Source organism: Sander lucioperca, chromosome 7 (assembly GCF_008315115.2).
Source record: "Sander lucioperca isolate FBNREF2018 chromosome 7, SLUC_FBN_1.2, whole genome shotgun sequence".
NCBI classification, from domain to species: Eukaryota; Metazoa; Chordata; class Actinopteri; order Perciformes; family Percidae; genus Sander; species Sander lucioperca.
In genome coordinates this window covers 16,296,646-16,321,975 of record NC_050179.1, presented here as the reverse complement: position 1 = coordinate 16,321,975, position 25,330 = coordinate 16,296,646, and the positions used below count along the sequence as shown (strand labels likewise).

Here is a 25,330-nt window from a genome sequence, read left to right as displayed (position 1 = left end):
CCCTCAACGGTTCCATCAACAGATTCTACAAAACCTGGGACCCTCTGATAACTTATGTGAAGAATTTACCTGGTCTGGAACTGGAACTCTGAATGTTTACACCTGCCCATGGTCAGTCCTGTAATAAGGAATGTTAGGTGCACTTTTTTTTTTTTTTTTGTCTGTCAGGTTGATTTTGGGTTTGGTCTGTCTTTGTCTTTCTCTTGTTGGGATTGTTTTTCTATGCTTATTTGTAAAATAGAGAATACGATTGTTTTATGTGATAATTGGAAAAGTACTAATAAAGTGTTTACAAATAGTCAGTCAGAATTTGGCGTAACCAGAATATGAGAACATGGATCCGTCATGCCTTGTTACCACTGTGCAGGGTGGTGGTGGTGGTGGTGCAATGGTGTGGGGGATGCTATCCTATCAATACTGGCCAATATTTCTAAAGAATGCTTCCAGCACCTTGAATCAATGCCACAAAGAATTAAGGCAGTTCTGAAGTTGAAAGGGGGTCAAACACTGTATATTAGTATGGTGTTCCTAATAATTCTTTTACGTGAGTGTATATATCCATGGCATGGGCTCGATGAAGCTGCGGTGACTCTGGTGCGCCGGAAGGAGGAGACAATTTCTCTACTCTGTCCTGATTGCACCGCACACAGCTACCTCGGTGCATTTTGTGTGCACCCTCTCCTTTTTATTTCTTCATTCATACAGGGAACCAAGGGGACTTCTACAACACCCTGCCGCCTTCTCGACAACCTGTCCTATTAACACAGCAACATCCTGGAGTAGTCGACGGCTTCATCCATGCATTGGAGTCCTTGTCCCCAGCGCACCGGCTCCGGCTTCAGCCATGTCGGACAGGAATGCAGCGGCTGGCGGCGGTGACAGAGCGAGAGGCGAACCGGCAGGTAATTGAAACAATACTAAAGCTATTCACCACTTTGAATGTTTACATTAGGGTAACACCAACGTATGCGCGGCATTGAGATTTAGCGTTACCAGAAAAAGAGAAGCGCAATGGTGTTATTTTGTTTTTTTGGCGATGTCTCACCGTTTGACCGTAACTATCCCAAAACTAGGTCAGTAGAGCAAACTCACCCTCTATGCTGTTTATGTAACACTGCACGACGTTGTTTGTCATATCGCCAGCGTGCAAAATATATGACCAACGTTTTATCTCGGCTTATCATAATAACGTTAGCTAGCTACTGTACATCTACAGTGTAGTAGTGCTTGCTAATGTCAACCTAAAGGACTGAACCACACAAATGTTAGCTTAGCAATGGTAGCGAGGCCTGTTTACCAGGGCAACGGGTTCACATCAACCGAGTCTGTTAGAGGTGGTTTTACAGCCCATGAAAGTTTGTCACTGTAGATATTTTTTTGACACTTTGACGTCCTATGCTTGACAAACTAGCATTAATGCGTGGTGCTGTTTAGGCCCAAATAACGTTAGATAAATAACGCTATATGGTCGCTCGACCCAACGGTCTAATGTGTAACGTTAACGTTAAGCTTGGACGAAGCAGGCTTTGCTGTTAGTTAGCTAGCTAGCTGTACCATGTTCATGGTCTTTTTAGGGACCAGTACGTCTCTGCATGTCAACAATCTACTCAGCTGCACTTTAATTCGAATAACTTAAATCAATAAGTCAAAGACCAACTTCACTTAAATACTTTCACCTTTCACAATAAACACGAGTTGTCAGTAACATTCATAGTGTCAGTAACGTTATACTGTTGTGTCCCTGTTTTTTTTTTTTTTTACCGTAAACATAAATTCACGGTAAACTATAATGAATGATCATCTTTTTAGCTTTGACGTTACCGGAAACATCAGCTACCACAGGGCTCAAATTGCTATGGGCTTTAGGTTTTCAAGAGATTAAATAATAAAAAAAATGTTAAAATGAGGCATATTGGCCAATATCAAGATATTTGTCATGGTCTGTATTTTGCATTGTTAAGACAATGCCTTGTCACTTTTGTAGGCTCAGTGGTGTTGAATGGTAAAGTTACATAAAATAGACGCATCAGGATCAAACAACAGGATCATTAAGTTAAGTTATTGCACAAATAGTCACTCTTTAGACATAAACAACAGCCTATTGTATTTGATCTATCAGGGACTGGCTGATTTAAAGATCAAGTTCAACAACTGTACAATGCATTATTATAAATAACACACTTCCAACTGAATTTTCAAGTTTTGTTTCGTAGTTTTAAGTTTATGGAGACTGCTGAGATACTTGACAGAATGTTAGTTCCAGTGCAATAAATGTTTCTGTCAAATGTACAGGCTCCATTATAATGTCAAATTGCTACTAAACATTGTTTCTGAACAGACAATGCTGATTAGGGTTACTGATTACATCAATTTAAAGCAGTGGTCTTTCCTCAGAGATACAAGATGGGTGCTTTTTAGTAATCTTTTAACAAACTGAAAAAAATTTAAACAGCCTTTTATTGTATTACATTTCTGCATAGAAAAAAATCAATTGCAACGATTATTACCAAAACCTTCAATTGACAAATCGATTTGTTGTTTTAGCTCTAGAGGATATTCCATTTTAGTTGGCTTTGAACCTAAAAAAGTTGCCGCCACTTATGAAAGCATCTACTACTGTATCTACTAGAGAAGCATTTTGGGCATGTTTATTGAAATGCTCAGTCAGAATGCTGCAGTGGACCTTTCACTGTAACCATATGTAACTAGTACTATCTAGAAGATCTTATTTTCAAGTAGTTTCCAACACAAATAATCCTATACATTTCTGAAAATAACTGTCTACTGAAAAGAATATTCAAGTCCTCTCTCTTCCTTGTCCATATACAGCATGCTTTTTCCATAGAATATTTTCTCTGCCTGACAACACACCAATTGGTATTAAATTAGCATGCAGTTAACTGTGTGTTATAAGACAAATGTTTTTATGGTGACTTGAGTGTTAACAAATCAAGCGATTGTGTTGGCATCCATCAAAGACTGAACTTACTGGGCAGGTCCCAGCAAGGTGTGTATATGATTAACTAGGGCTGGGGGTAAACGATTATTTATTAAACGATTAATCGGGCGATTATTTTATCGATTAGTCGACTAATCTAACGACTAATTGGACGATTAATATAACGATTATTTTTCTGTTGCTCGATTAATAAAAACCATAATGTATCTCAAATAAATACCAAAAAAATCTTAATAGTATACTTTATTAAACAACAGTTTTGCACAGCAAAAAATCTTCTGCTTTAAACAAAATAAAAATATAATTATTTTACTGTTATACAAAATGAAAGGCCAGCCTGTTAACTCTTTTACAGTACCAACATAACTCTCTTGTTCAAAAAATTCAAAAGTTGTAGTGCAAAAAAAACACAGCACAGTATAGGCATTCCTGAGAGTGTTTAACACAATATAAAATTCCTGTTTTCAGTTTTACACTCCCAACAAAAGCTACTGCAATCTGCTTGCTACCTTTTAGCTAGATCTAGCAGCTGTGCACTTTGGTGGTGCTAGGCTAACCAACGCATCTTAGCTCTCTGTGCAGTTTGTTCGTGCTAGGTTAGTAGCTAACGTTCACGTTAGCTAACGTTAGCTACTATAGATAGCTGTGTTCTGCAGCCGTAAGCTAGCTACCATTCAAGCCAACATTAGATGATAACTAACGTTAGCTAAACACAGCTGTCTAGGCGCCAGTAGCTAGCTAACGTTAACGTTAGCTACTAACCTAGCACGAACAAACTGCACGGAGAGCTAAGCTAGTTAGCTAGCACCACCGAAGTGCGCAGAGCTCAAGCTACACAACACACTACACAAACATTAAATTAATTTAGCCATTATTGTCTCCTTCATGAGTGACAATGGTGTGCCTCAGTTTCAGATGCTCCCACATTGTTGTTGTGCTGGTGTGGTGTGGTATGGTAAAGAGCGCAAATAATGACACCTTTACGTTTGGAACTAAATTTGAAGTATTCCCATACCTTCGATGATTTAGGGCAAGCTGTTGTTTTTTGTTTTTTTTTAGGACTTTTTCTTTTATTGGGGCTTTTTGCAGGGCATTCTGCAATGTTTTGGTCTCCCACGTGTGTGTGTGGCGAGCTGTGGCGAAGCGTCGACGCAAAAATATGAAGTCAACGTAATTTTGACGTCGACGCGTCGCTACAGGCCTATGATTAACTTTATGAATCAGAAGTATGATGGCACAGGGTAGTTCATGACCTAGTTTGATTTTACAGTTTATCGCTGTTGCATAAATACCTTGAATAATTTTATAATTAACTTGAAAGTTTTACATGGTAAATCAGTCAGCCATTTTCTCGTGATGCTGTTACTGTGTGACAATGGGAAATACAGTACAGCTCGTGAGGTTATGAGCAAGTTAATGAACATGTGACAACAGGAGAGAGGGATTATGGGAGTTGGCAGAGGGAGGTCTGTATGGCCTGATGTCCAGTCATTCAGTTGCCCTCACTTTAGCCCTGTAATCCAACAGATCTTGACACGGGGAGCGGGATTAAAAATCAGGTTGTTGATCTGTTAATGGCTCTTTTGGGTCATAGGGTCTGTGAAACAGAGTGGATAATAGGAGCCATGGATATCAACCGCATTAGGTGAGTCTCGTGCAGTTCTCACGAGTTTCTCTCCCACACGTACACTAACATACTTCTGAGGCCATGACTAAATCACAGTCATTAAGGCAGCTCCACATTTTACCAGAATAGACAATTTGCTGCAGAGATATACTGTAAAGAGGGAGGCAGTAGAGCTGCACTATCTTGGCTTAGTCTCTGAACAGCTCTTCCACAGCAGCTTCGGCCTAAAGTGCTCATATTATGCTCATTTGCAGGTTCATAATTGTATTTAGAGGTTGTACCAGAATAGGTTTACATGGTTTAATTTTCAAAAAACAAATTTTTTTGTTGTACTGCACATTGCTGCAGCTCCTCTTTTCACCCTTTGTGTTAAGCTCTCTATTTTAGCTATTGAGTGAGGCATCACACTTCTATTCCATCTTTGTTGGGAGTCGCACATGCGCAGCACCCAGGTAAGGACTACCAGCCAGTCAGAAGCAGAGTATGAGGGCGTGCCACGCTAGCAGCTAGGCGAGCATTATAACGTGTGTTACAAAGTGACGCATGTTCGTCACGGAAGTAAAGGCTGGACTACAATAGAGCTGTTTGGAGCAGTTTGTGAACAGTGGTTTTTGGGTTGGACTTTGGGCTTTTTCACTTTGTAAACCTATTACATGCACAAAAAAGATATATAACATGATAAAGGACAGGGGGAAAAAACCAAAAAGCACAATATGAGCACTTTTAAATAATCTCTTATAGCACATGCCCTCATCCATTCAAATAAAGACATCTGTGGGCAAGCAACAAAATTCAATGTAAGGATTTGCTTTTTAAATTTTCATATTTTGGATACTCATGATTGTTTTGGTTGCTCACAGAAAATAGCAAAGTGATATCACTTTTTTTAGGCAATATGAGAAAACATTTTAAATTGCAGCAAATGAGTAACATAAATAGAGAGCCAGTGTCACTACCCACCAACATGTTTTTTTCTGTTATAGTAAATAAATAATAAATATCTTTTGGATTTTAGACTGTTGGTCGGACAAAACAAGCAATTTGAAAACATTACCTTAGACTCTGGGACATTGTGATGAGCACATTTCACTATTTTGTACTTATACTATTATAATAAATAATCAGATAGTTGAAAAATCATTAGATTAGCTGATAGGTAAATGATCATTTTGGTTGCAACTCTAATTGAACATTGCCAAGATGTATTGCACCTAGGGGGATATGGCCAAAATCTTTTATCCTGATATTGGTCATTTAATATCTTGACAACGATACAGCATGTTTTCTGGCACTTCATTAAATACATAGCCTAGTTTATATGAAATAACCACGTGGTAAAGCCTATTTTTGAATATTCCACACTCCATGTTAGCAAAACAGCGCCTCTATGGTTTGCACCAGCTTCACTCCAATGTTCAAGGATCAGAACGTAAAGCGTTGTCCAAATGATAAATATTTCCAGCCGCTGTTTTTTGACATTGCGATATAAACCATATAGAATACAACAAACATTTTTATATCGCTTTGATGATATATGTTGTCATATCGCTCAGTCCTAATTGCACCTAAAACCCCTGTAATAACAATGCTGGTATATCCTGTCGCTGATATTACACAGCTACACTAAAACAACCAGTTCTGTCCATGGCATTGCACATTGCTCAGAGGCTGATCATGTGCGTTTGGGCTCCACGAGTAGGGAATGGTAGGGATTCCATACATTGACAGTAGTTATAAGGAGGGAGGATTGATACACATTTACTTAGAAAGATTTACTTGCAGATTTCAGCTGTTACACTTTTAATTCACGAGCCAGTCACTCCTAACCTTTAAGGTGACCCTACTTTAATTATAAAGGGCAATCATTACATTTAGAGAATATCAGCTACTTAACACCAGATTCTTAACAACTGGAAGAATTTTAGACAAATATGGGTGTTAGAGTATTAGATAGAAAAAATATTAGTGCTGTCAGTTAAACGCGTTCTTAACAGCGTTAACGCAAACCCATTTTAACGGCGTAAATTTTTTTATCGTGAGATTGACGTTCTTTTTGGCTAGTAAACTTTGTAGTTTTTTTTCACATGCTTTTGCAACAACTAGTAACGTCAGAAAAACTACAACACCACACCGGATCTAGCTAGACTGGAAACAAAACAGGCACGCTGACCAAAGAGTAGTAGGCTAACGTTACGTTTTGAGTGGATGGCGAGCGCGAGACGCCGAAATGGATGCCAATAAGATTCTGAATGGAAAGTTTACTTTTAAAAAGTTGCCAAATGGTTCCATTGACAAGACCAAAGTGATCTGTGTGTTTTGTCGTTGTGAACTGAGCTATCATCGCAGCACGTCCAGTCTGAAATACCACTTGATACCAAGCACACAGCTGATGCGAATTCTCCACAAAGCAAGCTGATCCACTTTTCCACGTTGATAAGAGCATTAAAATGAGAAAAAATAATGGGACAAAAAGAAATCAAGGGACATTTAGAATAGATAAAAACGTGCGATTAATTGCGAGTTAACTATGACATTAATGCGATTTTAATCGCGATTTAAATATTTTAATCGTTTGCCAGCACTAAAAAATATACAAAAAGACTAACGTGTGTGTGTGTGTGTGTGTATATATATATATATATATATATATATATATATATATATATATATATATATATATATATATATATATATATATATATATAATTTTTTTTTTTTTTTTTTTTTTTTTTTTTTTAATTTATAGTGTTAAAATTAATTTCTTAAATGAATGAATTGGAAAGGAAGCTGCTGTTGCTATTTCCCCATACTTTTGTGGCAGTTTTGTTCATAATCTTCATAATTTTGGCTTATTATTGTATGAACAGATAAGAGTTCCGTCTCCTCTTTAATTACACTCTTCCTGCTACTATGTAGACTGTTATGGGGCCATTTTAAATTGGTGCTGTGACAGATGCAGTCCATAAGAAACTGCTCAACAAGGCTGTTTGTGAGCTCCTAATAAGAACATTGTAATAATGTTTGGGCGACTCATCAGAGAAAGTGCAATCTGTCAGATTTAAGTGCCACAGAGTGTATCAATGAGTCCTTGGCCCTTACGAGCAGTTACAACTCATTGTCTTGTGTGTTTCAGAAGATGTGCTGGTTGAGGAGAACCATAGTGGTTCTGTGTCTTTGCCCAGCCTGATGACCCCCTCCTCAGCTGCTTGCATGTCCTTGAGCATGGAGATGCCCCGGAAGCGCAAGGGCAGCTTAGACAACCAGTAAGTAGTGTGATTGCTTTAATTTGGCTTACACAAAATCTCTAAAATCCAGTTACCTAAATTGTTGCTAGCTGCTATTGATAGTCATGAGTTTTTTTCCCAGGGATACAAAATCTTCTTCCATCCCTGACGCAGATATGGAAGACGACCAAAACAGGTAGCGTGTGCTAATTAAGGACATTTCAGTGCTGACCTGTTTATTCTGTGCTATTTTGCATTTGCATATTGTTGCTTGGCATACATACTGTATATCCATACATTGTATCTTGTGGATAAGTTTTGTATAAGCTGCTGTAACGGTATCATTTACCACTGTTGTTAATAAAGTACTCAATCTATGTATCTGTCATTCTACATTTAAATGTGTGTTTTTCTGCTGTACAGGTCAGATGGAGAGGACCAAAATGTCAAAATTAAATGCTTCAGGTAGGCTATGTTTGACACCGCCACATTTATAACATTTCAGTGTTCTTATTATATCTTAAAATGTCCATTGTCCTCTAAAATTTAAAAGATGCTACATTTGACGGATGCGGATGATCTGTAAAGTGAAAGGAGGAACCCCCCCACCCCCCTTTTGAATTTTCTAAATTGTTTATTATTTAATGTCTCTGCAGGGAACCGCACAGCCAAATTGAGAAGAGAAGACGGGATAAAATGAACAATCTAATTGATGAACTATCAGCCATGATCCCTACCTGTAACCCCATGTCCCGTAAGCTGGACAAACTCACTGTGCTCAGAATGGCCGTGCAGCACCTCAAATCTCTCAAAGGTAACATGTTAAAAATAATTTACCTTGACTTTGACACCCCTAATGCATTCAGTTGATTAAGAGAAAGTTCTGGTTTATTGCAACTTAGGTTTTATTTGTTTAAGTTTTGGCCATCATTTTTATCGGCCATGATAACCTTGGACTCTCCAGTACAATGTTACATCCAACAGAAAACATCCAATCGGGCAAGAGACTAGCAGTCAGAAAATCAGACAAACTAACTGTTTATTCAGACTATGTAAACCACTTTATTAAGAGGTAAAATTCAACGTGAGCACACGAAAAAAATATGAACAGGAAAACTACGGAAAATTTAAGTTGAAAGAGGAAGTATGTATGTAAAGTGTGGCTGACAGTTTTGATCATTTTCCTTCATTTTTCTTTTACACATACGTTCATAACCTCTCCTAATTGCAATACTGCACGTCTTCCTGTCCCATCTTGACTTGTTTTTAGCTATTTGATCATGTTCCCAGATTATATATATATATATATATATATATATATATATATATATATAATATATATATATATATATATATATATATATATATATATATATATATATATATATATATATATATATATATGAGGGGACTGGCTGTGTAACATTTTTGTCTATGTTTTCAGGTTCAGCAAGTTCTTTTTCTGAAGCCAACTACAAACCGTCGTTCCTTCCCAACGAGGAGCTCAAACACCTTGTCCTCAAGGTAAACCAACCATTGACAAAGGCAACTGAAATTGCAATGAAATACATATGTCATCATTTGAGGATGTTTCAAACGTTTCATTCAAAAGCTACCATCAGGCTATAATGTTAAGCTAGTAACGTAATGCCTCTGCTATACTGTAGGTTCTGTTCATATGAAACTACATACAAAAAACACCAAATTATCAAGAGAGATCATCAAAATTCTTATACATGCATTCATTTTCAGATTTAATCACTGTGTAGATTGTAATTGATGCACTGAATTTCCATGACAATATTTGAAATGTTACTGTTCAGTTTAAAAACTACAAATAAAAAAAACTCAACTCAATGGACTCTTACTTTTGTCTTGACCATGTCATCATATTGGATCCCCCTATTTCCCTCCCATGTTTTTTTGTTGTGCAGGCTGCAGATGGATTCCTGTTTGTAGTGGGCTGTGATCGTGGGAAAATAGTTTTTGTCTCAGAGTCCATCACGAAGATATTAAATTATAGTCGGGTAACGCTTTTACATTTGTTACTGTCAGTAGCTTCTTTGTTAATGTGATACCCCGAACACACCAGATGGTTTGGATTGCGTTGTCTTGGCACCAATGGTACCCAGCAACGCATGTGTGAGACCATATTTGGCGCACAGATTCCACAGAATTACGCTTAAAATAAATACAAAATTGATGGTTATATTTGCATTATGACATCAGTATGTCTTTACTTTATTTCATGTAAGTTAAATATATTAATCCAAAAATGAAGTGGATTGTTTTTTTAGATGATTTTGCAGATTAAATTCTAGAATTTGTTATTAAATTATTCTGGTTCATGTGAGATCCTAAAGCTGCCTACACATGATCCACGGTAAAACCGCTCTGCACTGGCTGTCCTATGGGAAGAGCGGTGCTGCCGAGCACTGCGCTCAAAGTTAAAATTATTTCAACTTTGTCCTCGTGGCTGCTGATCTTTTCAAGGCGCAACCAATTCCAGAACGAATACCTGCACTTTGCCTCTCTGCTCTGCGCCCTACCTCGCGGTTTTACTGCAGATCATGTGTAGGCTTGATAGATCTTTTTGGTTTAAAAAAAAAATAAATTAAAAAAAGTCAAATTACTATCAAAACATTTGTTGTGCTTTGGCTCACAGTGTAATGTAAATATACTGGAGGAAAAAGGCATTCTTAAGCTGTCCCTTAACAAAGCTCTGATTGCTCCTTTGCTTGTTCTTACTTAAATCTAAATTGGCTCCATCTCTGCTCCACACAGCATCTGGTGTGCTCTGGGGTCAACAGTCACAATCAATGTACTTTGTTCAATTTGTTATTTGTCAGCAGGAGATGCCTTAGATGCAGAATGGTTTTGACATTTCTTTTTATTAGCATGGGAACTGTGTTTATGTCAGTTTGAAACGCTGTATGTTCTTCCTACAGGCAGAGCTGATTGGACAGAGCCTGTTTGATTACATACACCCAAAGGACATGGGAAAAGTGAAGGAGCAGCTGTCCGCTTCTGAATTATACCCTCGTGAACGGCTAATAGATGCTAAAAGTAAAGCAGTTATTTATGAGTGTGTGTGAGTGTGTGTGAGTGAGTGAAAGACAGCTCATTTTAACACTCCTGTCATGTCTCCAGCCGGTCTGCAGGTCCAGGCTGACCTCCCAGTCGGTGCAGAGCGGCTGTGTTCGGGCGCACGCCGCTCATTCTTCTGCCGAATGAAGTACAACAAAATTTCTATCAAGGTGGAGGAGAAGGAATTCCAAGCCAGCACCTCCAAAAAGAAAGGTGGGAAAATATCCAGTGGATTATCCAACTCATCACTTATGTACATTCAGCGTTTTAATTTATGTGGTTTCATATGTAACGGCTAATAGAATATTTATCAGGTAGGCTTCCATTCACGTAAAGTATTGTTGGAAAGCAGAGGTTTTCAAACTGAGGGAGAGACCATAACTCAAACCTTTCCAAAATATGCATCTTTATAACTCCAGAGCTTGCTTAAGAATCTTTACATTTTTAAAGTTTTCTTCGGTAGCAAAGTAATTCAGTGAAAGTTGTCTGTACATCAATGGGTACATTGCAAAGGAAGTGCTCATAGCTTTTTCAGCACACATTTAATGGGGCCAATTTGCCAAAATGGAAACAAATATTGGCAATAAAAAAAAAAAATGGGAATCAGTTTGTTGCATGCAGTAACTCCCTGAATCCATTGCAACACTTTGGGCTTACCAGTTCTGTCCAGAGTTTTCCCCCACCCCCTGACCCAACTCACCACCAGATGGTGATCGCTTGACCTCAGATGATACGATTACAAAATCTATCATTGACCTTTGGCCTAGGGTGCTCTGGTACCAGGTACATTTATCAGCATCCCTATGTTCGAACATGGTGTTTGTTATAGACAATCCATGACTAGCACAGAAGTCCAACAACAAACGACCGCTCATGGTTTAAATCAGGGAGACCGTGCCTCCCAATCACGTCTCTCCAGGTGTCTCCATCATTGGCCACGTGCTGTTAATAATGATGGAATTATATATTTTTGACATTACTATGGGTCAGAATGTCCCAGATGTCTCGGTTTTGTGTGCGACAGTGTCAGACTTTAAAAACCTCTGGTTTAAATTAATACATTGATTTATTTATTTTGTGATTTGTATTTGCATGTGCCTACAGAGTCGCAGAGGTACTGCACGGTCCACTGTACAGGCTACATGCGCAGCTGGCCTACCAGTCATTTGGAAGTGGATGGGGACGGGGAGCCAGACAAGCAGGATAGCTCCTACTACAGCTGCCTGGTGGCGGTGGGACGCATCCACTCCCACTCAACTCCCCAGGTTAATGGAGAGGTCCGAGTTAAACCCATAGAGTTCATCACACGCTTTGCCATGGATGGAAAATTCACCTTTGTCGATCAAAGGTAGAATTTGAATTTGAATAAGGGGGTGGTAGAGGGTTGTTGTTTCTTGATGCATGACTTGGTTAGTATAATGTATAATCCTTGAGAAATTTCAAATATCTTCCATTGACATTTCTAACATCTTTGATACTGATCAACAGTAAATATGTCATATTGTATATAGTATTCTAAATAGTACAGTAGTTGTTTAAAAGAAATTCATACTAACATGATACAATTGTGTACTCTTCAAACACTTAACCCCCCCCCCCCTGCAGAGCGACAACTATTCTTGGTTATCTTCCCCAAGAATTGCTTGGGACATCATGCTATGAGTACTTCCATCAAGACGACTTACCACATTTAGCTGACAGACATCGAAAAGGTAAATTACATTTTGGCCTCTGAATCTTTATTATGTACGCCTATTTAGATGACATTTGAATTACTGGTACAGTTGAGTGTTGAAGCACAGGTAAATCTCTTACTGAATTTCTGTACATCTTGATATGTTTATTCAAGTAGGTCGCACTATGTTGCAAAATCGCGATGGGTTCCCCATATTTTATGTCCGCTCGTCCGTCCTGTGATTATAGTGTTCTCAGCCCTAAACGGATGATGCGTTTCCACTGTTTAGACCTCTAACTTCCTCCTCCTTACTGTTTTTCTTCCACAGTGCTGCGGAGTAAAGACAAAATAGAGACAGACTGCTATAAGTTCAGAACTAAATTTGGCTCCTTTGTCACTCTGCAAAGTCAGTGGTTTAGTTTTGTCAATCCCTGGACCAAAGAAGTAGAATACATAGTGTCAACTAACACAGTTATATCGTGAGTATATGCTTCACTCTCTTTGTGCATTACCTGGATACTTTTGTACCTGAGGTAGACACGCAGTATATTAATCTGAGCTTCACCTGTTTTCTCATCCAACGACAAGGTATGATCCCAGTCAAACCAGTCGGTCGGAAGTCAAGTCTGAACTGTCGAGCAATTCCAAGACTTCTGAAGGTAAGTTAGTCTGAGATGTGTAGCCGTAGCACACTTTAAAGCACATGTTGTCTGTTCCTTTCACTCATAACTTTTTTGATTGACTTTTTTTGTTAGATGATTGCAACAAGTCCCTTCAAGTTATACTAGGCATCTCCACCACACCTGGAGCTATGATTTACGCTGGAAGCATAGGGACCCAGATCGCCAATGAACTGCTGGATTTCAACAGGTGTGGTCTCACAACAAAGAAAGTCCTCTTTACTTTTTGTAAGCGGGACAGAGATAACTAAATCTGATAGACAATTGCAAAGAGAGCAATTCAGTATTATTATTATTTTTGCTATGATTGCTTTGCTTATCTTGAAGTTGATCTGTGTTGTTTCAGGATGAACTCCTCATCTTCCAGTGGCAGCATCAGCCCGTTCAGTCTACCACAGGATAAGTGTCCACAAACTCACAATCAAATCAGCAACAATGTAAGTCGGTGTACTTGCATATCTTTGTTTATCAGTTCAACAAGGCGCCCAGCAACCCGTTGATGCCGCTGTCGCTGCTACGTCAACCGGATCTTTGCTCTGATTGGTTGAAGGACTATCCAATTGCGTACAGAGTCATTTGAACTATGCCCATTGATCACGCCTCTTGTGCAGTAGAAAATACAGAGCAGACTCCCCAGACTAATGTTCAATCTTAAAAGATTGAGCTTGGTCTGGTGATAGCCAGACTATCTACAGTCATTAATGGGGTGGAAAAGTCCACAAACCCCTATTCACAAAACTGCATGAGGTTTTTATAAGACCAGTCTAGTCCAAAGTAGCTGAGTGTAATTTAAGAAAAAAGTTTAATTCACTAGGTTTTCAACCTGGGCGTCCCGACCCCCACTAGGGGTCGCTAAAGCTTCACGGGGGGGTCCCAAGGCCTTCTTGATTGTAAAGGGTTGGCCTATACCTCAGCATTTTATTTATTATGTGAAGAAAACTAAATTCAATTGTTATTTTAAAAGTTTGAATTATTATTATTTAAGATATAAATTTGGGTTAAGTGCACAGTCAAGACCTTAACATAAGCTATATTCACAGAGCCTTCCCTCTCTGCCTCGTCCCTGCATTAGAAAAGTATGCAGTCAAAACAACCAAAGAGCGCATAGAATGATGGACAATCGTCAGGGAAAAGAAAACACTGAATTTGTCAAAAAAGAAGCCATTTTAGCCTACAATTTATGTATAATTGTTTTTTAAAAAAAAAAAAAAAACATAATATGGACAGAGAATTGTATTAAAAGTTCTTAAAGAAATAATAGGAAAACTCATCTTTTGATGCAATATTCACATGAAATAATCTGCTCAAAATTCATCCAAGTCTTGTTTTACACAAACTTCCTGCAGTTATTGCCTTCACTATTTGGGTTAATTGTACACTTTATCATCTGTTCTGTATTGAATATAAATGAAATATCCATAAGATATGTCACTTAGTTAGAGGTCGTCAGTTTACTCAATAATAGAAAAGAGGTCCCTTAAGGAAAAAGGTTGGGAACCACTGGTTTAATAAACCATATACTGTGTGCTTACAGTTGTGTAGTGTCCATGGAGATGTAGGCCTACACTAGAGTATCATTTTTACAGTGCTACTTGGTGGAAATCCTCACATGAAGTTCATTGTAACGACACCAAAACAGTTTTCAATAAAATGTGAACATTCATTTTTTGTCCCAATATTTGGCCAAATGCAGTAAAAATACCTGTCCCTACCTGAATAAGGTGTGAGATGTATCTGTGAAATGATGTTTATGTTTGCAGTAGACAAATTGGGTATTGAGTAATTTCCTTAACATGCCAAACATTTGATATGAAATGCAGCAATAAAACCTTAAACCTCTCCCCTGATGTAGACATTGTTCATTCTGATATCTGATAATTGGGACTACCTTCTATGTTGTTGTTTTTTAAAGGAACACGCCGACTTATTGGGACTTTAGCTTATTCACCGTAACCCCAAGAGTTAGACAAGTCGATACATACCCTTCTCATCTCCGTGCGTGCTGTAAGGCTTGCTGCAAAGCAAATCATTCCGCCCAAGTACTATATTCTTCTGCCTGAGAATATGGTTCCTGGTTTGTTTACGGTTAGAAGATGGCTGTGTCTCATGTTACGTTGTTTTTTGTACACGCTGTGACTCTACAAATCGCAACATGTAAATAGGAACATGTTGGCGTTATTTTGTCACTTACTGGGAGCAGTAAGATTGCTGGAACCATTCACCTGCATGTACTGTGATGGGCTAATGCCGCTGGAACCGTCAGACAGCCTTACAGCACGCACGGAGATGAGAAGGGTATGTATGGACTTGTCTAACTCTGGGGGTTACGGTGAATAAGCTAAATTCCCAATAAGTCGGCGTGTTCCTTTAATAAAACCGTGCAAGATGTTTGCAAATCTAAAAGCAGAGAAAAAAAAATTTCACTATAGACGCTCAGTCTGGCTGCCTCCTTTTATTCAAACGTCTTATAGTAATGGAAAAAGATTTTCTTGGATGTAGAACAACCATAATGTGATGTAATCACAGCTGTATGTACTGGGCAGTTGTGGTCAATTTCCTCTGAAGGTTGAAAGGCATAATTTAAGCTGTGCAGATTTGATTTTTTTCCTCTCTCATGACTAAACTCCTGCAATGTTGCTGTACTGTAACTTGCTCCTCCTTTGGTTTCTAGGTGCCAAATGGAGGGGCTACAGACATGGAGATTCCAGGAAAGTCCAGCTCGGAGGATGAGCCCCAAGGAGCTGCATTCTCAGGAGGAGAATCCCTCATGGGTACTCTTTCTGATCCTGTTAATAAGCTTATTTATTTATAAATTTTAGATTAGATTCAACTTTGTTATTGCACATGTCACAAGTATAGAGCAACGAAATGTAGTTCACCAGAAGTGTCTAAACAGAAGTGCTTAAGCAGTGTTTAAATACATATTAAATAAATAACGTGCTGCAGTATGAATAAATAACATGCTACAGTATATACAGAGTGCAAGGTATAAATGATATATAAGTATATAGATATGTGTATTACTACAGGTATGGACAGGCTATGATGGTAATACAGAATAAATAACTATACAGTATGTACAGTAGTGCAAGTTGTGAGTGTTGGAGGGCTTTTACATATATAGGACAATATTTAATCCTCTCCATCTTATACTGTAAATCAAATACCTCATTTGTTTTCTTTTTTTCTTTCACTCCATCTCACCACAGTGGAGAATTCCCAGCTGGATTTGGACAGCGTGGTTGGACCGGGCCTTAGCAGTCTTAGCAATGATGAAGCAGCCATGGCGGTGATCATGAGCCTCCTGGAGACGGACACAAACTTGGGCGAGGCTGTGGACTTTGAAGAGATGCACTGGTCTTCATAGAATCTGCTCTAATGGTGTGATGTTGTAGCACACTGAAAAACACTCGGCCATTATTTTTGTGATGAGAACTGCTTGAGTGCTTACTCTTACTTAAGCCAGCATTCCTTTTTGTTACAGGACCTTTTTTTATTTATTGGTAACCTTTTTCCACATAAGCTGTGTAGTCTTCGTGTGGCTCCTCCTACAGGGAGTGGGATCAAAGACAATAAGGGACACCTGCTTTCCCTCTTCAGAAGGAGGATGTGCCTCGAAAGCCTTACAGCGGTCTGCCTGCCCTGAAACGCTGTTCCTCACTGCTTTCCTTACTCATCTACTGTCATCCTCTGTTTAACTGAAGAGGCCTCACAAGGTTGAAGAACCCATGAACACAATGCACAGTGACATACATCATGATGGCTCTGGATTTTCTCCTTCACCTACATTTGAACGAAGGTTGGGAGTGACGATGCAAAAGAAATTTGCACTGAATTTGATCCCTTAATTAGGTACTGTATGTTTAATTATGCGGGGGATGACACCTTAACAACCTGGCCAATCTCTCTGACCCCTCAGGATCCAAGCCGTAGGTACCCGGTGTACCACGGCAGACCACACTTCCATAACCTCTAACTTTGAGAGTCACCTAATGGTGTGCCACTCAGAGATTTTCTCTTGTCAGTATCTGAACATTTTTCACGGAAACAGTCCAGCAACCTCCTCTCTCGTACATTGACTTGAACATGCTATATACTGTATGTGTGGATTTGGTATGGTTGCAAACACCATGTCTTCAAGCCATATCTGTCTTAAAGGGATAGTTCGCATAGGAAGAACATTTTAGTTTTTTAGTATATACACTTCTATGGACATTTAGTGCAAAAGTATTAGCTGCCCTGAAATTTAATTTGCCCTAGCTCTAAACATTTAACATTTCTTGGCAGTAATGATCCACCTTCATGATCCACCTACATTTGTTGGAGAGCAGCCAGTTTTTCGATGGTTGACAATTCGTGAACTGCTTTGGATTTATGAGCATGACTGTACTACGTCATGCTAAGTGAAACGCCATTTTAGAAGTGCTGAAATGGAGGTTTGGTAGCAGCGGCTGAGCAGCAAACCCATTATAATTCTGTGACATTTTATCAATACATGTTTGACGTTGATCTGAGTCTGATGGTAGAAGTGATAACCCAGGTTGTGATGGAAACCGAGCCGTGCCATTTAAACATAGTACGACGCAGTTCTTAGTATCCAGACGTACTTTGTCCTACACTTCAAGGTTTTACATGCTTCCCTACATACTGTACATTGATACAGTTTTGTTCACCTGTGTGTTCTTACACTTACTGTCAGCTGTATAATCTTGCAGGTAAGCCATAGCTTAAGCTGTTTTTTTTTCATGTACTATTATGCACTGTCTTTCAACATGTTTCGACATGTTTTATGTGCTTGTCAGAGGCACACGTCACCATGCATACCATATTTAAGTTATTATGCTATGCAGAGCTACCGTTCCATAAATTCTGAGTTTGAAGGTATATTCCTTTCTCCCTCCATGTAATCTGTCACTCATGCATGACTCATAAACCCCAGAAGGTATACTTCTATACTGCAGACCTTTTTATATCACATTTGGTGGAAACTTGAATGATCCCTTTTTTGATTTACATCATGTAGAGTTTTGTTTTTGCCCATGTTTACCGTTGCATACCTTGGATTTTTACGAACAGAACATTTACAGCCATCATGTGAGGATCTATATGTTGGTGTGGCAAAAACTTTGAATTACCCAAGTATGTTAAATTATTGTCACACAATGATATTTGAAAGGCAGTATAAGTCTAGATGATGCCCAATAATGCAGACCTTATGTTTTTACACAAAGGTTCAGTTTAAAAAATATATTGTATTGGCTTGTTTAAAAAATGTAAGCGCTTTAGTACACTTACCCGCTTGTGAAAAGAACATACTGAAATCATGCTAAATTATCATTATCATTTGGCACATAGATTTTTTGAATGTATGTTACATTTATCACATGTAAAGTCAGTACAGTATATTTTAACTTAATCCTAAATTTCTGTTAAGTGTTTAGACTGCGTATCTGTATCTTCCCTCCTTTCATCAGTACAATATATGGAACTGTGTAGCTTTTAAACCATGGCATCATTCATATTGGTATCTCGAGCCACAATTTATAGTCCTCTCTTGGGGACTGTTGCAGATTTTCCAGTAAGAACTCTTAAAGGGTTGTGAATCATGAAGAATACCGTCTTTTGTTTCTAATGCTTGAATTGCGAGTAGCCAGTGGATGGAGCAGCTGACCTCGCAAGGACCTTCCTGTTTGTGTCCGAAGTGCCTTTGGACATGTCTGCTCGGACACTCGACAAACCTGCGTGTTGCTTATGGAGACCATCTCCCACCTGGCAGCCTCCGCAGACTGAAAGGCTAAAATGTATCGTTGGATTAACTTGACGCATACTGTGCACATCATGAATGAAGCGGAAGCTTGTTCACAGATAAAACAGGAGTTGTACATGTTGGCTTCAGCACTCACTACCTAACCAAACAAGCAAAGCTACGGGGCCGTGCCCTAGACACTAGTCCAGTTTGTATTATTTTTTTGATCCTGTTCTTGTTCAATCATTGCACTGTTGTAGCTGTAAGTTTGCTAGAAAGCTAAAACAATGTTCCTACTTCAGCTTGTTTGGTGGTGACTGAGTGATAAACCTGGCTGAAAGGTCCTGTTTTTGCTTCTGTCTCTGTTTGACATAAAACAATACTTTTTATAAGCTAGGGAACATTGTTTTGATTTCATGCCCTGCTTTGTGTCTAGTTGCATGCCGTTTTTTTTTTTTTTTTTAAATCATTTATTGTTGGTTTTTGAAATGTGTTGCATCATTAGACTAGGCTAGGAAGTTAAGAGACTGATGACAGCCAGCCAACTGTCACTGCACAGGAGGAAGGACATTATCGTTCTTATATTGGCCTGTTGTGGAGCTAGTTACTGCCTCAATTGTACCACTTCCTGCCACTTTATAATTTCATTCTCATTTGATTTTTAGTCCCCAGTGGAATCACTTACTGTATTTGTCTATTGCTGCTATACTATCAACATGTCTGGGCTGTCTTCCCAGGTTGTCAGGTTGTTAATAAATATTAATTTACTAAACCCTCAACAGGAACTTTGGGGTGTATTTTCAGATAACTATATTTGGATTGAACAGAAGGACAGTAAGCACACTTTGTGAACAGTCGCACTGAATTCAAAATGTTTAATCAAGCTGAAGTCACTTTTCATTCTGCTGATTTCCTTCTTCATTGAGTAATTACATTTGCCCAAACCCCGAGGAGATTAGCTTTGAGTAATTTTACAAATGTGGTACGCGGGTGGTTTGTGCAATTAAGAAAGCACGGCATAAGCTGGGATTTGTTGTGTATATAAAGTCAGTGGTGAATCCAGAGCTGTTGCTCCTTTACAGAATGGGCCAAGCTGCTAACATGCCCTGTAGGGGAGGGGGATCTTATGTCACTGAGCTGTACCATTGGTACAGGTAAGAGTTTCATTTGGCGTTTAAACATTTTTTTTACAGAGAAGCTGTTAATTAATTCCACACTCTGCTCTGAGTGTATTCAGGTAGAATAGCCTGTTAACGCAAATAAAAGTTTGGAGGGAGAGGAGATGTTCTTCTATCTGGGCTGTGAAAAGTTAACATGCATAGCTACAACTGTATGGATGCAGCTTAAACTGCAGATTTTAAAGCAACATTCAAGAAGCTTAGGTGTCTTTATGTTATTCAGAGTATTTTATTTCCCAGACAAATCTACAAATAATCATTTTTTTGTTGTTATTTCTGTATTTGGTAGTAAAAACTTGATGAGTAGTGTGTCTAGCCTTACTTTATTTCCATGACTACACGCTGCTGATTAGCTTCACTTTGCCACTTGTAGTAAAGTGGTTCAAATTCATTTAGCCTAATTACAGTGGTTAAACAAGCTTTCAAAGACATGTAATCTGCACAGAGAGGGGATAGGTTGACCTTAATTCTCTTAATTCTTAATTTAAAGGACATTTTTCTCCTGCCACAGGTCTGACCCTTTACCCAAATTCCCTCTATGGTTGCAACTTGCATTGTTCTTCCCTTTTTATTAAACAAATGTATTATTTGTCTTTATGTGATAGAACGTTTATTAATGAATGTCCAAGTGGGCTGATCACTCTACATGAGTTTCAAAGGCATTTCTGCAATGGAACAGTGGGCAGGGAGTCTGCTGAGTATGCAGAACAGATATTCCGCACATTGGACAATAATGGGGTAAGCAAACTTCTCATGAGTCTGGAGGGAAAACCTTTCTACAGCTGTAACAGGAAAATAACTGCTGTGCCTTTCTATCATAATAATGCATCCTAAAGTTACAACAACCAACAAAAGTGAACTAACAAAGTGCACGTTTCCTCAGGATGGGGTGGTTGATTTCAGGGAGTATGTCATGGCCATCAGCATGCTTATTGAAGGTTCTGCTGTGGAGAAGCTGCGGTGGTCATTTAAGCTCTATGACAAAGATGGAGACGGAGCAATTACAAGGGAGGAAATGCTGGAGATTACGCAGGTGTGCGTGCTTTTCTGTGTCATACACAAACTGTCTTTCTTATCATGAGATGATGCCACAGTTGCTGCATCTTTCAGTTCAACAGGTCTGTGTTTCCTTTTGTTCACAGGCTGTGTATAAGATGAATGTAGCCGCTGCTTTAACCAAACCCAACCCACTTACAGCTGAAGAATGTACCAACAGGATATTTATGCGATTAGATAAAGACAATAACGGTGAGGCAAAGATTTTTCCCTTTCTGCTTAAAAACGTGTAGTGTATAGATGTCACACTCACCCTCATAGTGATAGTGTCTTTTTCACCCTCAATAAACTCACCTCATAGAGTTTATGGCTGTTACTGCAAAAGATGGTACATATACCTTTAACATACCCCATACAGTATATTATATGTTTTTCATGACTGTCAGCGTGTAATAATGTCAATCCAATATCATGATGCAAAGTAAAAAAACATTGATACACATCATCTTTAAGATACGCCTTTATTTTGAAATTCCCATGGCAATAATTAAAAGGTCATCAAGGTCACTTTAAGTTAACTGCTAAAAAAAAAAAAATCCACTGTTAGAAATGTGGCACTTTATAGTGAACAACAGGAGGAATAATTTTATTCCTTTTATTAAATTATATTTGTTTGTTTTTTTTCATTTAAATGTGTTGAAGAGCTCAGTAATTAAATTGTCACATATTTTAGTTTCTTTGAGTGAGTTGATATGAATGGAACGGATTGTGGGATATCATCTCATATCACATCGAAATCGTATTGTTGCAGACTTTATGATATCAGCAAATATTGTATGGTTGTCCAAAGAGTCAATATCATATCATGATGAAACTTGTGATTTACACCTCTAGGTCAGAACCATAATGAAACATTTTAACTCTAAATGCATTGTCAATTCTGTGATGTAAGCCTACAATAACAAATTTATCTTACTAGTTGGGACAAGACTTTGAGTCTAAGATTGTTATTCAGTCACAGGATCTAAGAGATACGGTACCTTAGAGATAAGCACATACCCAAAGCTGAGGTAATGTATATAATAGAAGATCAACTACAGCATGTGTATTGTGCACAAAATGTTAATGCTGAATCCACGAAACATTTATGAGATTTAATCCAGGGGTGTGCTGAAGTGTGGCATGTGCTTTGGAATGGGATCTGCTCTTTTCCCTGTAATCACGTAATTCAATAGTGGATGCAGTTTAGGTTGTAAATGTGGATAAGCCTTCATAATGCTAACATTTGGATTGTATAGTTATTTAATTTAATTACATATACTTTAATCAGCAGTTGTATTGTCAGTAGTTAACTAACATTAAAAAAAGCTCTTGCTCTCTAATATCACCACTTGCAGACATATATTAAGGAGGGAACAGAACCAAATGATATTGATAGAGTTTGTCCTCTGCTCTTTGTCTGTAATCACTGTCTGTCTTTGTTATGTCTGTAGCCATCATCAGTCTGGAGGAGTTCATAGAGGGAGCGCTGAATGATGATTGGATCAGGGAAATGCTGGAATGTGATCCTAGCACTGTGAAGGTGGAGAGGCCCCTGAGGAGGGACACCGCTTTGGGGACCCGTGGTTGACCTGAAGTGGGGCATTCTATTCACTGGGAGCAGAGAAATTAACCAGTCGATGTTTGGATTGGAAATTTCCAGGAATTGTTGCGGCAACACAGCTTCCATTCCCTGTGAAAAATTATATAACAGTCTGTTGAGTAACTTAGAGCACTAGAAAATGTAGATATTGTTTTATGTTAAGTTATCACATTATAAAAAAGCATTATCTTCTGCCATGTTTTATTTTGTATTATTTTTTTCAACTGTATTTTGGATCCGTGGGTTTTATTTGCTGCATCATTTGATGTAGTTTTGATCATTTCTGTTTTCCTGTGTCTGATTGCATCTCATATAGGTAATATGCAATGCTTTCCTCAAAAACAATGTATAGACTAATACAAAAGTAATTCCTCTCCATCATCACTATTGGCCCACTAGAAGTGTGTGGTGGTGGTGGTGGTGTCTGTATCTGCCTGCCCTCTACCTGTATTTTCACATCAATTTTATTCATTTTAATTACAGTATATTGGCATGCTTTTAAGAAAAAGACAAGGGCTCAATAATGTCCATAAACATGATCCGATGGTTTTTAGGGAATGTTTGGGACAGAAAGATACAAGTGAAAAATTTGGGGCAGCATTCATTTTATTTTTCCTAAATTCATCTGGGTAGAGGGTTATATGATTTAAACTTCTAATACTATTGGTCACTTTTTAAATCAGTTAGCTTTTCAAAACTTTATTATAGACATGTTTTGGCCAATACATTTTTGATTCAACAGAAAAAAAAAGGTCCACTGAAGCATTCCAGTACAAATCTAAGTAAGCCCTTGGCCACTTTTACTGAGATTGGTAATAGTTAAAGGGACAGTTCACCCCAAAATCAAAACAATTTTTCCTCTTGACGGTAGTGCTATTCATCAGTCTAGATGGTTTTGGTGTTGCCAGTGTTGGAGATATCGGCCGAAGAGATGTCTGCCTTCTCTCCTAGACTAAATGATGACTAAACTAGATGGCACTCGACTTATGGTGCTCAAAGCACCCAAAACATACTGTAAAAAGAAGAAAAAAACAGAGCTCTGTAACTGTTTTAGGTAAACATGTTTACAGTGGCTCCCTTGACTGCCCAGGGTCCTGTAACATCTGCCCTTCATGCCCTTTGTATTCATTTTACATCTGCAGTATTTTCATTTTTTGCCACCTAATACTTTTATTCCACTTCACTTTAGATGGAAATATTGTACTTTTTACTCCACTACATATATCACATAGCTATAGTTACTAGTTACTTTGCAGACTTACAATTTACCAACAAAACATCACAAGATTAAAAGAAATATGATGCAATGTTCTTAAATAAAACTACCAAGTTGACCAGCTACAGCATCAAGATGATACTTAAATGTTAATGCATACAATAATCCAATAATATAATATGTAACATAACAATCTGCAAAGGCCCTTCTGCATATTGAGTAGGCTACTTTTATTTTTAAATACGTAAGTAAATCTTGCTGTTAATGCTTCTGTACTTTTATTTAAATAAAACTTTGAATTCAAAAAGTTTGCTCGTATTTGACTGTTTTTGCACAGGAGTAGGCTATTGCTACTTTGTAAGGATACATGATATAGTTCTTATAGACCACTTGATGTCGCTTGTGCTGTGCTTGTTTAAAACACACAGGCACCTCCCAGGCTTAGAATATGCTGCATTCATGGTTCAGCAGAAATTGAAAGTGTCCTGCTTCATTAAGCTCAAGCCGTTTAAGCGACTGTTGACTTTGGGTGTTTCTGGTCAGTTTACACACGGATAAACAAACAAAATAAATATCCATCGTTTATAAAATAATCCATGCGTTCTGTCCAATGCTGACGTCAACAGTGAGCGGGTTTACACACCAAGAATCTCTTATATCCCATCTTTCCCATGCTACAGTGAATGCGCCAAAACTCCCATCATATAAAAGTTTCCTGCTTCCGGACCAATCCAGGCAGTAGTGGGGGCGGGATTTTCCAGCCATGACGTTCCAAGTTTTCCAACAACCCTGTCACTTCCACATCATGGCGTAGCTATGTGGACGGACTGGGGTACTACTGGTGGGCACGGAGAAGTTCAGAAACCAAGCGATGTGGAGTTTTTGTAAACAATAGAATAAACAAACTAACGGAAATCCCAAAATCTTCTCGAGCAAAGAGTCGGTAAGTGATGTTGATGGAGCTGATGCTACGGCTGTGATTTATTATTTCCACTAACTTGGGTTTATGAGTTGCTAACATTTAACGTTAGTCGAAACAACCGGCTGTTGTGGCTTACGTTAAAGGCCGCTTTTTTTTTAGTTTTTAGGGTTTTTTTTTCCACTGTGGAATTGTATAACTTGTTTTTAAAAGGGTCCTTGGACTTCGGGTGTACATTCAGGGGGGTTAGGCTTCCCCGCAAGTTAACGTTAGCTAGTTTAGCTATGCTGGTTAATGTTCACTTTTATTTCACTTGTTGCACATCAGCACGGTAGGAAAACATTGAGAGCAAATGGTCTTATGAGTTCACTTTATTTCATG

General features: G+C 38.4%; 3 protein-coding genes across 14 annotated transcripts in view; all 3 read left to right on the top strand.

Moving 5' to 3' along the window:
- Nucleotides 1–596: 596 nt before the first annotated feature.
- arntl2 (aryl hydrocarbon receptor nuclear translocator-like 2) lies at nt 597–17,133 on the top strand. 6 transcript variants are annotated; one of them, XM_036003557.1, is made up of 18 exons: nt 597–902; nt 4,554–4,604; nt 7,723–7,849; nt 7,953–8,006; nt 8,234–8,275; nt 8,467–8,624; nt 9,255–9,334; nt 9,745–9,837; nt 10,759–10,876; nt 10,961–11,110; nt 12,002–12,245; nt 12,503–12,609; nt 12,901–13,051; nt 13,161–13,231; nt 13,328–13,442; nt 13,599–13,689; nt 15,924–16,023; nt 16,462–17,133. In XM_036003557.1, the coding sequence occupies exons 3-18, from the start codon at nt 7,773–7,775 to the stop codon at nt 16,617–16,619; spliced, it is 1,809 nt and encodes a 602-aa protein (XP_035859450.1). In that variant the 5' UTR covers nt 597–902; nt 4,554–4,604; nt 7,723–7,772; the 3' UTR covers nt 16,620–17,133. The 6 variants fall into 6 exon arrangements, with proteins under 6 accessions (XP_035859450.1, XP_031172993.1, XP_031173001.1 ...); XM_031317133.2 differs by lacking the exon at nt 4,554–4,604; XM_031317125.2 differs by lacking the exon at nt 4,554–4,604 and having other exon boundaries at nt 845–902; nt 7,720–7,849.
- Nucleotides 17,134–17,147: 14 nt separating this feature from the next.
- Nucleotides 17,148–22,886, top strand: si:ch211-245j22.3 (uncharacterized protein LOC563798 homolog). The gene is made up of 5 exons (XM_031317151.2): nt 17,148–20,152; nt 20,782–20,914; nt 21,060–21,209; nt 21,319–21,424; nt 22,666–22,886. The coding sequence occupies exons 1-5, from the start codon at nt 20,082–20,084 to the stop codon at nt 22,800–22,802; spliced, it is 597 nt and encodes a 198-aa protein (XP_031173011.1). The 5' UTR covers nt 17,148–20,081; the 3' UTR covers nt 22,803–22,886.
- A 1,871-nt stretch (nt 22,887–24,757) lies between these two features.
- ppfibp1b (PPFIA binding protein 1b) overlaps nt 24,758–25,330 on the top strand; it is a 28,271-nt gene continuing 27,698 nt past the window's right edge. For all 7 annotated transcript variants that reach the window (XM_031317210.2, XM_031317204.2, XM_031317196.2 and 4 more), the window contains exon 1: nt 24,758–24,973. The gene's annotated coding sequence lies outside the window, so the exon portion shown is untranslated. The remainder of the gene's footprint in view (nt 24,974–25,330) is intronic.